The sequence below is a fragment of the Conger conger genome, chromosome 11 (assembly GCF_963514075.1).
Source record: "Conger conger chromosome 11, fConCon1.1, whole genome shotgun sequence".
NCBI lineage: Eukaryota > Metazoa > Chordata > Actinopteri > Anguilliformes > Congridae > Conger > Conger conger.
In genome coordinates this window covers 10,881,781-10,896,324 of record NC_083770.1, presented here as the reverse complement: position 1 = coordinate 10,896,324, position 14,544 = coordinate 10,881,781, and the positions used below count along the sequence as shown (strand labels likewise).

The following is a 14,544-nucleotide window of genomic DNA, read 5'->3' as shown; positions in this document are numbered from 1 at the left end:
GCTCAGTCACTCTGCATTCCCCCAGCTGAGCTGCTCAGTCACTCTGCATTCCCCCAGCTGAGCTGCTCAGTCTCTCTGCAGTCCCCCAGCTGAGCTGCTCAGTCTCTCTGCAGTCCCCCAGCTGAGCTGCTCAGTCACTCTGCAGTCCCCCAGCTGAGCTGCTCAGTCACTCTGCAGTCCCCCAGCTGAGCTGCTCAGTCACTCTGCAGTCCCCCAGCTGAGCTGCTCAGTCTCTCTGCAGACCCCCAGCTGGGCTGCTCAGTCACTCTGCAGTCTCTCTGCAGACCCCCAGCTGAGCTGCTCAGTCACTCTGCAGACCCCCAGCTGGGCTGCGCAGTCTCTCTGCAGTCCCCCAGCCGAGCTGCACAGGGCTGAGTGGCTCTACAGCCCTCCCTTCCAAATTCAGATTCAGATTCAGATGTACTCTGATTTAACAGACACTCAACAGAATCTCCAACTAGGTGCGGCTCCTGAGAATTCAGAAATGGGCAAGGCCAACCACAATATTCTCACCAGATACTGCACTGTAATAACAAACAAACCGAAACTTCAGGCAGGTAAGGAGGAGGAACAGTGTACCTGGTGACAGAGAGAATGTGTAACTACACCTGACTCACAGAAAGAGGTTCTCCATGATGTAATGATAGTCCTCCTTGCCGCTGTCCGGGAGGAAGCACGCGGCGAAGACGATGATGGCGTTGACGTCTCCATAGTAACCTGGACGGAGCAGAGGGGGAGAGGAATATTATCCTGCCATCATATCATCACACGCCGGTATTCATGGTTCATGTAATGCACATGTAATGTTGAAGAAAGCTTGGGTTTGAGAAACGGCATGTAAGCAAAGGGGTTTTACAGAGTTAAACCTGCAGACACTGCGGCCCTCCAGGACTGGAGTTAAACCTGCAGACACTGTGGCCTTCCAGGACTGGTGTTAAACCTGCAGGCACTGCGGCCCTGGGGGACTTGAGTTAAACCTGCAGACACTGTAGCCCTCCAGGACTGGAGGTAAACCTGCAGACACTGCGGCCCTCCAGGACTGGAGTTAAACCTGCAGACACTGTAGCCCTCCAGGACTGGAGTTAAACCTGCAGCCACTGCGGCCTTCCAGGACTGGTGTTAAACCTGCAGACACTGCGGTCCTCCAGGACTGGAGTTAAACCTGAAGACACTGTAGCCCTCCAGGAGTGGAGTTAAACCTGCAGACACTGTAGCCCTCCAGGAATGGAGTTAAACCTGCAGACACTGTAGCCCTCCAGGACTGGAGTTAAACCTGCAGGCACAGCTTGTGTCAAAAATCGCACTGGCAACCCATGATACATAGCGTGTTTGGATCACTTCCTGCAGTTGCCACGTGGGTCAGATTGTATTCTCACGTCGATCAAGCCGCACTAGAGTTCGCTTGGAAGTGGCCAGAGACCACCTCTCACAAGCGGTCTGAGAGCGGTTGTTCGGCACGCGCCCCGGTTCGATTCAGTGCGTTCTCACGCGGCCAAACGAACCGAACTAAAGGACTGAGCGGTCCAGGGTTCGATTAAAACCACTCCAAACACAGCAGGTGAGAAGACCACCTAAAGCCCAGTCTCCACCAAACAGCCGGGACGGGACGAGCCTAGAGTTTGAATCTCTTTGAGTCTGCGAGAATGGACGAAGCAGTCCACACCAAAGCACCGAGTAAACGAATAAACGACTCGACCCAACCCGAGTCGCCAAAAGTCAATGTTCTACAACAGGACAGTTCACACCGATAAAACCTTCTTCTAAAGACGTTATGAAACCGTATCGTGTTGTCTCGGCTGTTTGGTGGAGACTGGGCTTAAGAGCAGGGCTGAATGGGAGTTTCTGCTCAGTACCTCCGTGGGAGATGACCTTCTGGTAGGCCTCGATGCTCTGCATGTCTATGCGGTGTTCCTGCTCTCCAATGACCACGGTCCTCCAGAGCCGGGAATCCTGCCGCTCCTCCTCTGCAGTGTACTCTGGGATAGCCTGGGCCTCCAGGGGTGCCTCTGGACCAGCTGCCTGGGATCCTGTGTGTATGTAACCATGTGAAAGAAGACACTGCTGTCACACAATCACACACACGCACACACACTCTGTTTAAAACTGCATTTTAAACCCTTATAAAGAAGGGTTTGTGCGTGTAGTGCTTTTTTTCCAAAGTACTTTATAAGTACTTTATATAACTTTATAATACAATTTACAATTAATGCCACCCATTCACACACCAACGGCGACAGACTGCAAGACAAGGCACCAACCAGTTCATCAGGAGCAATCGAGGGGCAGGTGTCTTGCTCAGGGACACTTTGACACACCTAGGGTGTGCGATCAAATGGGCAAACTTCCAACTGCCAGATGACAGGTCTTATGTGTGTGTATGCGTGTATGTGTGTGTATGTGTGAAGGGTGGCCTGTAGCATAGTGGTTAAGGTACATGACTCGGACACGCAAGGTCGGTGGTTCAATCCCCGGTGTAGCCACAATAAGATCCGCACAGCCGTTGGGCCCTTGAGAAAGGCCCTGCATTGCTCCAGGGGAGGATTGTCTCCTGCTTAGTCTAATAAACTGTATGTCGCTCTGGATAAGAGCGTCTGCCAAATGCCATTCATGTATTGTAATATATATGTGTATGCATGTATAGGATTATGTGAGTGTGTATGCATGTACACTGCTACCCCTCACTGACCCCCTGTGACAACTTCACAGTTGCAGGGGGGCTATGGAACTGGCAGTCTGCCACACGGAAGTCTGACTTCATTACTGGTTATGCCTCCCTCCTGTCCCTACAGTTCCTTGCCCTCACTGAGACCTGGATTACACCAGAGAACACCTCCACCCCCGCCGCCCTCTCATCCTCCTTCTCCTTCTCACACACCCCCCGGCCCTCTGGCCGTGGAGGTGGCACTGGCTTGCTGATCTCCCCTTCCTGGAAATTCTCTGCATTTTCCCTCACTGACCTATCCCTATCCACCTTTGAATGCCACGCTGTCTCAATTACTCGCCCTGTTAAACTTTATATTGTTGTCGTTTATCGTCCTCCAGGTGCCCTGGGAAGTTTCCTTGATGAGCTTGACACCCTACTCAGCTCATTCCCTGAGGATGGCACCCCACTTATCCTCCTGGGAGATTTCAACATCCACCCGGAAGCCTCCCAGTCTGCTGCATTATTACCACTACTTCACTCCTTTGACCTCTCGCTGCAGCACTCTCCCCCAACTCACAAGGCCGGAAACCTTCTCGACCTTTCTGAGGAACTGCTCCTCTTCTAACCCCACTGTTACCCCTTTACACAAGTCCGATCACCACTTCATTTCCTTCTCCATCCCCCTAGCCCCTCTGCCTCCCTCCCCTTCTCTCACCCCCACTGTTTCTGTCCGATGTAATCTCCGCTCTCTATCACCCTCCTCCCTTGCCCCCAGAGTCACCGCTTCCCTCCCTACTCTCGAACCCTTCTCCAAACTACCCACTGATTCTGCATCTTCCGCACTGCTTTCTTCTCTCTCCTCAGCGCTTGACTCTCTCTGTCCTCTTGTCTCCCGGCCTGCTCGATCCTCCCCTCCCAGACCATTGGTTTCTGACCTTCTACGTTCCTCCAGGCCCACCCTACGTGCAGCTGAGAGGAAGTGGAGGAAATCAAAAGACCCATCGGACCTGTTTTCCTACCAGTCTCTCCTGGCGGAATTCTCCGCTATCACCACTGCCAAAAGAAATTACTTCCAAACAAAAATCCAGAATTCCACTTCTAACCCTCGTCAACTGTTCTCCATTTTCTCCTCTCTCCTCAGCACACCTCCCCCACCATCTCAGTCCCCGCTCACTGCTGATGACTTTGCGGTATTTTTTGACGGGAAGGTTGCAGATATCCGCAGCACCTTTGGGACCACCACCACTTCTATGCTTGCCTCCCTTTCTGTGTCTGCCCCCTGTTTCTCCTCTTTCTGTCCCCTTACAGATGCTGATGTGTCTCACCTCCTGCTCTCCCACTGTTCAGTTCAGTTCAGTTCAGTTTATTCTTTGTCCCAAATGGGCAATTTGTTTGCAGCAGGACCATACACATACCACACAACAATAGGCATAACACAATACAGACAGACAGACAGATTCTGCACAAGAAGCATAATAAACCCTACTACTTGTGCCCTGGACCCCATCCCCTCAAACCTCTTTCAGGCAATCACGCCTGACATCCTCCAGTTTGTCACCTCCCTTGTTAACTCCTCTCTGTCCTCTGGCTGCTTTCCCTCATCATTCAAGAGGGCCTACATCACCCCGCTCCTAAAGAAACCCACTCTAGACCCCTCCTGCATTCAAAACTACCGTCCGGTATCTCTCCTTCCTTTTCTATCCAAATCCATTGAACGAGCTGCCTCCAACCAACTCTCTTCCTTCCTCTCACAGAATAACCTGCTGGACCCCCAGCAGTCCGGCTTCAGACCTGGCCACTCGACGGAGACTGCCCTCCTCTCTGTCAATGAGTCCCTACAGGCTGCACGAGCAACCTCTCTCTCCTCTGTCCTGCTCCTTCTTGACCTCTCTGCGGCGTTCGACACGGTCAACCACTCCATCCTCTTGGCCTCCCTGGCATCTACAGGGATCTGTGGCACAGCCTTATGGATCAAATCTTATCTCTCTGGCCGGTCCTCCCAGGTGTCCTGGGCTGGAGGGGTGTCAACCCCTCGCCCCCTTGTTACAGGAGTCCCCCAGGGCTCAGTCCTCGGACCCCTCCTCTTCTCCATCTACACAAGATCCCTTGGCCCTGTTATCTCTGCTCATGGCATCTCCTATCATTGTTATGCCGATGACACCCAACTCTTTCTCTCGTTCCCCCCATCAGACACACAGGTCTCTACCTGTATCTCCGCCTGCCTGAGAGACATCCAGAGCTGGATGGGCAACCACCATCTAAAGCTCAACCCAGGTAAAACGGAGGTCATCTTCATCCCTGCTTTAACCTCTCCCTTCTCTGAGTTCTCCATCTCACTAGGGGATACCACTGTGACCTCATCCCCTAGTGCAAGAAACCTTGGAGTGGTGATGGATGACAGGCTATCCTTCTCTGAGAACATCGCTACGGTGACCCGGGCGTGCAGGTTCTTCCTGTACAATATCCGGAGAATCTGACCCTTTCTCACCGCCTACTCCACTCAGCTCCTTGTTCAAGCAATGGTCCTGTCCCGCCTGGACTATTGCAATTCTCTGCTGGCTGGCCTTCCAGCATCTGCCATCAGACCCCTACAACTGATCTAGAATGCTGCAGCCCGTCTGGTATTCAATGTTCCCAGACATTCACATGTCACCCCCCTGCTCCGCAACCTCCACTGGCTGCCTGTTATGGCTCGCATCAAATTAAAAACTTTGGTGCTTGCATACCAGGCAGTTAAACGATCAGCCCCTGTATATATTCAATCCCTTATCAAGACTTATACACCAACAAGACCCCTCCGTTCTGCCACTTCGTGCGGTCTGGCGCCTCCTCCTCGCCACACCTGCACCTCACGCTCACGACTGCTGTCTGTCCTGGTCCCAAGGTGATGGAATGACCTCCCGGTGGATGTCAGAACGGCAGAGTCTCTGACCTCCTTCAAGCGCAGACTGAAGACCCATCTCTTCAGGCTACACCTTTCCCTCCCCACCATGATTAGCTTTAGACTGTAATGGCACTTATGTATAGATTGTATAGATATTGTTACTTGTATAGGTATTGTTATTTTTTGTATTCTAGCTGCAATTGTGGTATGCTAGTTTGAAAGTTGATTGTACTCCTAAAGGGTTCTGATTTTCTGCATGTTTACACTAGGACTCAGAACTATACTGTCCTCTCAGGTCCTCTTTGCACTTGTTCTTGTGTTTAATTTGCACTTTGTTGTACGTCGCTCTGGATAAGAGCGTCTGCTAAATGCCATGTAATGCAATGTAATGTAAATGTAAGTGTGTATGCGTGTTTGTGTGAGTGTGTGTGTGTGTGTGAGTGTGTGTGTGTGTGTGTGTGTGTGTGCGTATGCGTGTGTGTGAGTGTGTGAGTGTGTGTGTGAGTGTGTGTGTCTGTGAGAGTGTGTGTGTGTGAGTGTGTGTGTGTGTGTGTGAGTGTGTGTGTGTGTGTGAGAGTGTGTGTGTGTGTGAGTGTGTGTGTGTGTGTGTGTGTGTGTGTGTGTGAGTGTGAGTACTAGCACGCGTGCCTCACCCTGCCACTCCAGCTCAGAGTTGTGGCCGGTGTACTCCAGCGAGTCGGCCTCGTCGGGCGTGTCCAGCTCATCCACGTTGATGTCCAGGTCATCGCCCGTGTCCAGGTCATCGCCCGTGTCCAGCGCATCGTCCGACAAGATGGAGCCCTCGCTGTGGTCCAGGGACAGGTTTATCTCTGGAGCTGACAGCTTCTTCCTCTGGGGGTTCCCCCCAGGGAGGTCCAGAGAGGAGGGGGGTGCTGAAACACAGGACATATACTCACACTTTAACCATACATTACACACTGTCTATACACCTATACATTACACACTGTCTATACACTCATACATTACACACTGATACACTCACACATTACACACTGTCTATACACTCATACATTACACACTGATACACTCATACATTACACACTGTGTATACACTCATACATTACACACTGATACACTTATACATTACACACACCGTCTATACACTCATACATTACACACTGTCTACAAATTCATACATTATACACAGCGTATATCTTGTATTCCACAGTAGCTGTTTTTCTTCTTTCTTTTTTTTTATTTTTCTTTTTTTACAAATGACTTACAGTTTTTCCACAATCGTTTTCACACTTGTCTCAATACCATGTCCACTTTTTCCAAACTCTTCACACAGTGTGCTTTTGAAACACGCACCTGAGCACATCAGTTAACCTTGCACTTCAACCACCGAAACACTTAATATTTCACCCAAAAGTGACTTCAAGTCAAGTAGCTAAAGAAACTTTTGATCCGTTGGTTTGCCTCTCACAATAGATGTCATGACTGAGTGTGGTAAATTTAATTAATGTTTTACTATATTGGAAACCAAGAATAACATTTTTTACTGTGTAATGTAAAACAGACTCTTGCTGGTAGTGAACACTGACTGAGAGAGGTATTCATGAATTTTGGAAGAAGTGGTGATTGAATGCCTTTAGTATGAAAGCAATGCAAAAATATCCACAGTTTAGTTCACATAGTCTAATGATATGGTGAATGTGTTACAGTTTTTTACAATCGTTTTCACACTTGTCTCAATACCATGTCCACTTTTTCAAAACTCTTCACACAGTGTGCTTTTGAAACACACACCTGAGCACATCAGTTAACATTTGGTGCAAAATGCACTTCAACCACCAAAACACTTAATATTTCACCCAAAAGTGACTCTTGCTGCCATAACTATAGCACATGCTTTCTCCCATAAGACTACTTTGTCACTCAATGTTCAATGAACTACAAAACACAAAGAACTTGGAGCATTGCTAAATACATATATTATGTGTTTCCCTTTCCTCTATTTTTGCATCCACAAATATTTCAAACCAAGTAGCTAAAGAAACTTTTGATCTGTTGGTTTGCCTCTCACAATAGATGTCATGACTGAGTGTGGTAAATTTACAGTAAACTGTAAATGAATTAATGTTTTACTATATTGGAAACCCAGAATAACTATTTTTACTGTGTAATGTAAAATAATATATGATAAAGAAACAAATCACAAAAGCAACAGTATTCTTCAGAGGGTTTACAGTATTTTGACATTTGTTCTCACAATGCAATATACTGTAATTCAGAAAAGAAAAAGACAATACAATCAATTTCTCAAAATACATTACAATCAAGAACAAATACATGGCCTGGCCCATCCATCCTGTCCTCTGCATTTGTCCATAGATTTTCATCAACATCACTCCGAATGTTATCTCTTGCTATACACCGAGGAAAACATCTCTATGCATGCCTTTTCCAGCCCTGGATGTGTTCCACTGTTATGTCCGTACACCCAACAGCCATTGCATCTAGAAGTGACATCTGTTCATGTGGGTGGTGGTCCTAAACCTTCACATATACCTTCATAAACTTCATATTGGTATCTGAGTTCCTTGACACCCTCAGAGTTCCTGTCAAAGGGGACAGTGTACAACTGTTTCATCCTGATCTGATGTTTCTGTAGCACTCTTGAAATGGTCGTAGTGCTTACACTGCCAGTGTTCAGAAATATGTTGTTGTCTGCGATTATGTTGTTGCGTATTTCTCTTAGCCTGATGCTGTTATTGACAATGACCATCCAAACTATTGTATCCTCCTGTTGAGGCGTAAACATTCTTCCCTTTGTGTGTGACTGTGTGAGGTAACCGCTGGGTCCTGTAGTGAGTCAAAGACAAATGTGCACTGATACATCTTCTTTTTCTGGAGACTTCTCAAATCACAGTACTGCTGTAATATACACATCAATTGAACTCCTTCAGTCAGAATGCTGCAAATACTGTATAGTTCCTGTTGGTTTGCCTGAACATCCTCACTATTGAAGCCACTGTGGATCTAGGCAAGTTTGGTTGAACCCTCAATCTGCTTCCCTCAGGGACAGACCATGATTTACCACATGATCAATGACTGTGGCTCTGATTTCATCAGACACAACTGTTCTTGCTCTTCCGCGACGTCTTCTTCCTCTGCCTCTGGCTCTGGCTGCATCCATTTTCCCTACCAAGGCTAAAGAATGCAAATGCCAATCCAAAGGTGGCCCCTTTTGTATATGTGGTAACGGGGCACAAACAACAAACACCTGGGTAGGTTGTTCACTGAAATGACAGCCAGGTGTTTCAACAGTACATATACAGCAGTAATAGTGGAAAACTCTCTTCAGTGACAACTACATCTATATTTACCCTATATACATGCACATTTCAATGCAAGTATGATCACTTTTGTATAGATGGTAACAAGGCTGCAAACAAAAAATAAAATGAATAAACTGAATAAACTTTCTGCTCAAATCAGAATTTGTCTTACGTATTTCAAGCATATAGTTAAATTTTTCTGCCAAAATGCAGCATATTTCCTTCCACAATGATCAGAATTTTATTGGGTTTTGAACTGAAAGTTAACTGTTTTGAACAGAGTATCTAAATGTCTGCAAAATTAGCTGTATTTGTAGAAACATTTGCTGGTAGTGAACACTGACTGAGAGAGGTATTCATGAATTTTGGAAGAAGTGGTGATTGAATGCCTTTAGTATCAAAGCAATGCAAAAATATCCACAGTTTAGTTCACATAGTCTATTGATATGGTGAATGTGTTAAGTGTTTTGAAAAAGTGGACATGGTATTGAGACAAGTGTGAAAACGATTGTAAAAAAAACTGTTTTGAAAAGGTGGACATAGCATTGGGACAAGAGTGAAACCGATTGCAAAAAACTGTAAATACACAATGACCTTCAAATTTCTGGCAAGTGTTCTCCAATTGTTCAATAACCACCTGTGAACAACCAATCTGATAAAAAAACGCTTCAACATTCACAGGTATTAGATCATCAATTACCACCAACCATAGTATCAAGTATAGTATTCAAGTTTTCCAAGCAAAAAAGGTACAAATTAATTATATACTGCTCACTCGGGGTACAATTTTATGTAACTATAGGGTACCGCCCCAGCATTATTTGCTCCACCTCATAGAGGTCCTCAAGTCTTTTTATCCACCAATTATAAGTCGGCGGATTGGGGCAGCCTATAGCCTAGTGGCTAAGTTGCTTGACAGGGAACCAGAAGATTGGTGGTTGAAATCTCAATGTAACCACAAGATCCATGCAGCTGTGGGCCCTTGAGCAAGGCCCTTACCACCACGTAGTTCCAGGCATTGGCCCCTGCTTAGTCAAATCATCTGTAAGTCGCTTTCGATAAAAACGTCAGCTAAATAACATCATGTAATGTAATGGATCGAGTTTCACCCAAGTGATAGTTAATTGATACTGCTCATGGCTACCAGGAGCAGCTAAATAGTCAGTCCTTGGATCTTATGGGGCGTCGACGTGAAACACCTGTTTTTGTTCCAGAATGATCTGGACTTTGGGCATGACCAGGGGGGGGAGAGATTGCCAACCCAAGTGCCATCATTCTGCTAGCTTTTGCTGGAATGTAGAGGGCCCGGTTGACTCACATACGTGGTGTTCTGAAGTACTCTTCCAGTTAGATTCTCCCCAGGTGTTCAAGTTGGACTTGGTGTGTGTCACAGCACTCTTCCTTCTATTGCCAGCTTGTCTTACGTGTAGGGAGTTACTGTTTAATTGATGAAAGCTCATGATGAATACAGATTATCTTCAAACCCATGTACCCCATTGTAAAATGTATCAGAAACGACCCAATTGCCAGATAACTTTAACTTTGTTAAAGGCTTTGTGTGTAGATAGGACGTATCTCAGCTCTAAAAACGTCCAGGTGATTTTAAGCTATCATCATATGTCATTTAGTGCAGATAGCTAAGTCCATAGACCATTTCAAGGAGCCAATGTGAATGGTCTCCTTCCTACTCACGTTCGCCTGCGTGTGTAGTCAAGTCTTTTAGTATTTGCAACAAGGAAAAACACGACAACACCCAAAACACAAGAAGCACGAAACACATCTTACACTCCAATTCTTCACTTCACCTTTGACAAGATTATCACAAAGGCAATGGAAATAACTCATTCTGATAGATTGCTATTATGCACATATCTATATATGAACTATATATTTAGAGATATTTCTAGTTTAGTTCATATACAGCTTTGTGCATAGTAATAGTATTGTAATATATATTGGCATTCGTTATTTGTTGTTAAAAATAAAATTAAAAAAAACATAATATCTTGCTCTGCAGCCTTGAAATGAACCGTGTGTGTGTGTGTATTTGTGTATGTGTCTGTGCATGTTTGTGTGTGTACATGTACATGTGTGTGTGTTTGTGTCTCTGTGTGTATGTGTATGCCTGTGTGTGTATCTGTGCGTGTGTGGTGTGTGTGTGTGTATGCATGTGTGTGTATGCGTGTGTGTGTGTGTGTGAGCGTGTGTGTGTGTATGCGTGTGTGCGTGTGTGTGTATGCCTGTGTGTGTGTGTGTGTGTGTGCCTGTGTGTGTATGCCTGTATGTGTGTGCGTGTGTGTGTATGCATGTGTGTGAGTGTGTGTGTGTGTGCGTGTGTGGTGTGTGTGTGTGTGTGTGTGTGTGTGTGTGTGTGTGTGTGAGTGTGTGTGTGTGCTACCTGGTCTATTATCAGCTCCGTCGGGACTTATGCTGTCCTCTTCATACGGGTCCATCCCATCATCCAGTGCAGACCTACAGTAAGAGATCAGAGAGCCTATTACACGCAGGCACACACACACACACATGCACGCACGCACGCACGCACGCACACACACACACACCTACCACACATACCACACATACACACACACACACTCACACACACACACACCACACATACACACACACACACCAAACATACACACATACACACACACACAGGTAACCTGCACTATGCAGTTTTTAGTGTTTGAACTGTCTGGAACAGTTGATTAGACTACTAGTAAGCACTTTATTCAGAAAGTGGTTTAATAGTAATAAGGATTAACACTAAAAGGTTATTTGTAATCATGTTATTGTCAATTAAGTTATTGTCAATTCAGATTAACACACATTGTCAATTAAGAATAAATTAAGAATCAAATAAGAAAATTACCCTGACAAATGGTTTTTCTGCAAACCATTTTCTAACATCTTCCCACAGTACAGCTTGAGTTTCAGTAAAACATACAGTGGAGTCTAAAGGTCTGGGGAAACATTGAAAATCTGGGTTTTTTTTCAGGAAATCCTGGAAATAACATTATTGACATTTGGCAGACGCTCTTATCCAGAGCGACGTACAGTTGATTAGACTAAGCAGGAGACAATCCTCCCCTGGAGCAATGCAGGGTTAAGGGCCTTGCTCAAGGGCCCAACGGCTGTGCGGAACTTACCTTGACCAGGATTAGAACCACCAACCTTGCGTGTCCCAGTCATTTACCTTAACCACTACGCTACAGGCGTATCGTATTGCACATTGTATTGCTTCATCCTGCCTGCACTGATACACTTGTCTGGCATTATTTGATACTGGCTGCACTGTTTTTTGTACTGTCTTGTATAGTTTGCTCTGCCTTTAGTGCCACACGTTACATTTACTGTATATTGTTTGATGTATGCACCTGTTGTTTAATGTATACCTTTATATTTACTGTAGAGTTCTCAGATTAAGCATTTCTATGCCGGCAGCTGCTACTTTGCACTGTTACATAAATACTGTTAGATACTGTTAAATAAACTTGAAAACTGTAAGATTATCTAAAAATGGCAGGGTAATAACATCCGCTCTTTGTGTCATAAGGACAATGAACGGGGGGAGGTGACAGATGTCCAGCCACAGAGCAGACTGAGGAGACAATGGGGGGGGGCAGGGAGCCTAAGTCTGTCAGGAGCCTCCAAGCATTAGCACAGTCTCTGTACAACCTTGCTGTTACACTTATGAGCTGGACAACGACAATATCCTCTGACACTAGAACAGTCTCAGAGTCAGCTCGTACCCACCGCAGAGTAACTACCGCTAGTAGTGGTAGGCCAGTTTGAGATTGTTGGCCAGTCTGAGTGTGTAGGCCAGTTTGAATGTTGATTAGACACATAGTCACGACATTGCAGTAATGTGCATCTCCTACATTAACGCTGATAGTCACCGCGGGTGTACGCTGTGCGTGGGGATGTTAAAAAAGGCGGCAGATGTTACATGCACACGCACACACACACACACGCACGCGCACACACACGCACGCGCACACACACGCACGCACGCGCACACACACGCACGCGCACACACACGCACGCACGCGCACACACACGCGCACGCACACACACACGCACGCGCATACACACACACGCATGCACGTGCACAGACACACACGCAGATACACACACACGCATCCACGCACACACACACGTGCACACACACACACACGCACATACACACACGCATCCACGCATGCGCACACACACACACACACATACACACACACACACGCACATACACACACGCGCACACACACGTCTGCTCTTTGGGTGGACATCCATTTATTGTCCTTCTGACACAAAGAGTGGATGTTACATAATATAAATTTCCCTGCCATTTTTAGATAATCTTACAGTTTTCAAGTTTATTTAACACACACACATGCACACACACACACACACACACACATGCATCCACGCACACTCACACTTCACAAGCACACACACACACATACGCATCCACACACACACACACACTTCACAAGCACACACACACATACACACACACACAGATGCACTCACACACACACCTGCACGTGCAGGCACACACAACCAGACACATATACCACACACACACACCTTCACAACACATGTACGCACATACATACACACACACCTCTCTCTCTCTTACAGACACGCACACTCCCGCCACTGCACACACACACACACACACACACACACACACTGGCTGATGTTTAAATCCTAGGTTTGAGAGGAATGAGTATGACAGTGGGGAGCGTGATGAAGATATCACAGACGGGTTCTTCTCTCCGCATCTACCCCCCCCGTGCTCACCCAAAACAGCCTGACTTGGCCCCGACACGGGACTAACCCTCACACACAGTCTCAGCCAGCAGCAGGACACTTTCTCTGGACATTGTCTGAACGACAAACATGTTTTCATCAGATCCTGCAGCCAAAGCCCACTGCAGACAGCAGCATATTACTGCAGCTTCATGCATTCTAACAATGAGCAAAGACCATTCTCCATCTCTCTCACCCTCTCCTACTCCCGTTCTCTTTCATACATTCACTCTCTCCCTTTCTCTCTCTCACTCTCTCTCTCCCCCCCCGCTCTCTCTCCATCTCTCTCTCACCCTCATTCTCTCTCCCCCTCTCTCTCATTCTGACTCTCTCCATCTCTCTCTCTCCCTTTATTTCTTTCTTCCTCTCCCTTTCATGCTCTTTCCCCCTATCTCACCCCTTTCCTCTTTCTTCCGTACTCATAAATACAAACAAATGCATACACACACAGACACACACACACAAACACACACACGCATACACACACAGACACACACACGATAACACAATCTGTGCACACAGCATGCGTGGTGTGGCTGTGCATCCCCTCATTCATCCTGAATCACAATCCGATCTTAACCACTCACCGCTGTAGATCCTAAATCCTGTCCTCCTCTCCTCCCTTTTTTCGGTTTACCGGGCTACGGGATGCGGAATCGCAGCTGGCTTTCTCCCTTTCTCTCTCTCCCTAGCTCAGCATCCCTGCTCCTCGGCCATTTTGTGGTCACGTGACACGGGCTGTGACTCTAAATAAAGACGCTGATCGCCTGCTCCCCTGGAGGGCCTGGCGGAGCAGCAGAGCGTGACGGAGAGCGAGCGGCGCGGGCTGTGCAGCTCGGGTTACACAGCGGAGACTGCGCAGCTGAACCTGCTCCTCTGGACCTGCGCCTCTGGACCTG

At 46.9% G+C, this 14,544-nt stretch overlaps 1 protein-coding gene across 7 annotated transcripts in view; it reads right to left on the bottom strand.

The window, feature by feature from the left end:
• The window catches only part of LOC133140576 (protein prune homolog 2-like), a 38,823-nt gene that overhangs the window by 13,072 nt on the left and 11,207 nt on the right, over window positions 1-14,544 (bottom strand). For 6 of the 7 annotated variants that reach the window (XM_061260596.1, XM_061260598.1, XM_061260599.1 and 3 more), the window contains exons 4-7: window positions 11,229-11,302; window positions 6,182-6,421; window positions 1,854-2,027; window positions 618-717 (exon numbers count right to left, since the gene is read on the bottom strand). In XM_061260596.1, the coding sequence (XP_061116580.1) occupies window positions 618-717; window positions 1,854-2,027; window positions 6,182-6,421; window positions 11,229-11,302 (588 nt within the window). Of the gene's footprint in view, window positions 1-617; window positions 718-1,853; window positions 2,028-6,181; window positions 6,422-11,228; window positions 11,303-14,232; window positions 14,457-14,544 lie in introns of those variants that run through there. The other variant, XM_061260602.1, reaches the window with a different exon arrangement.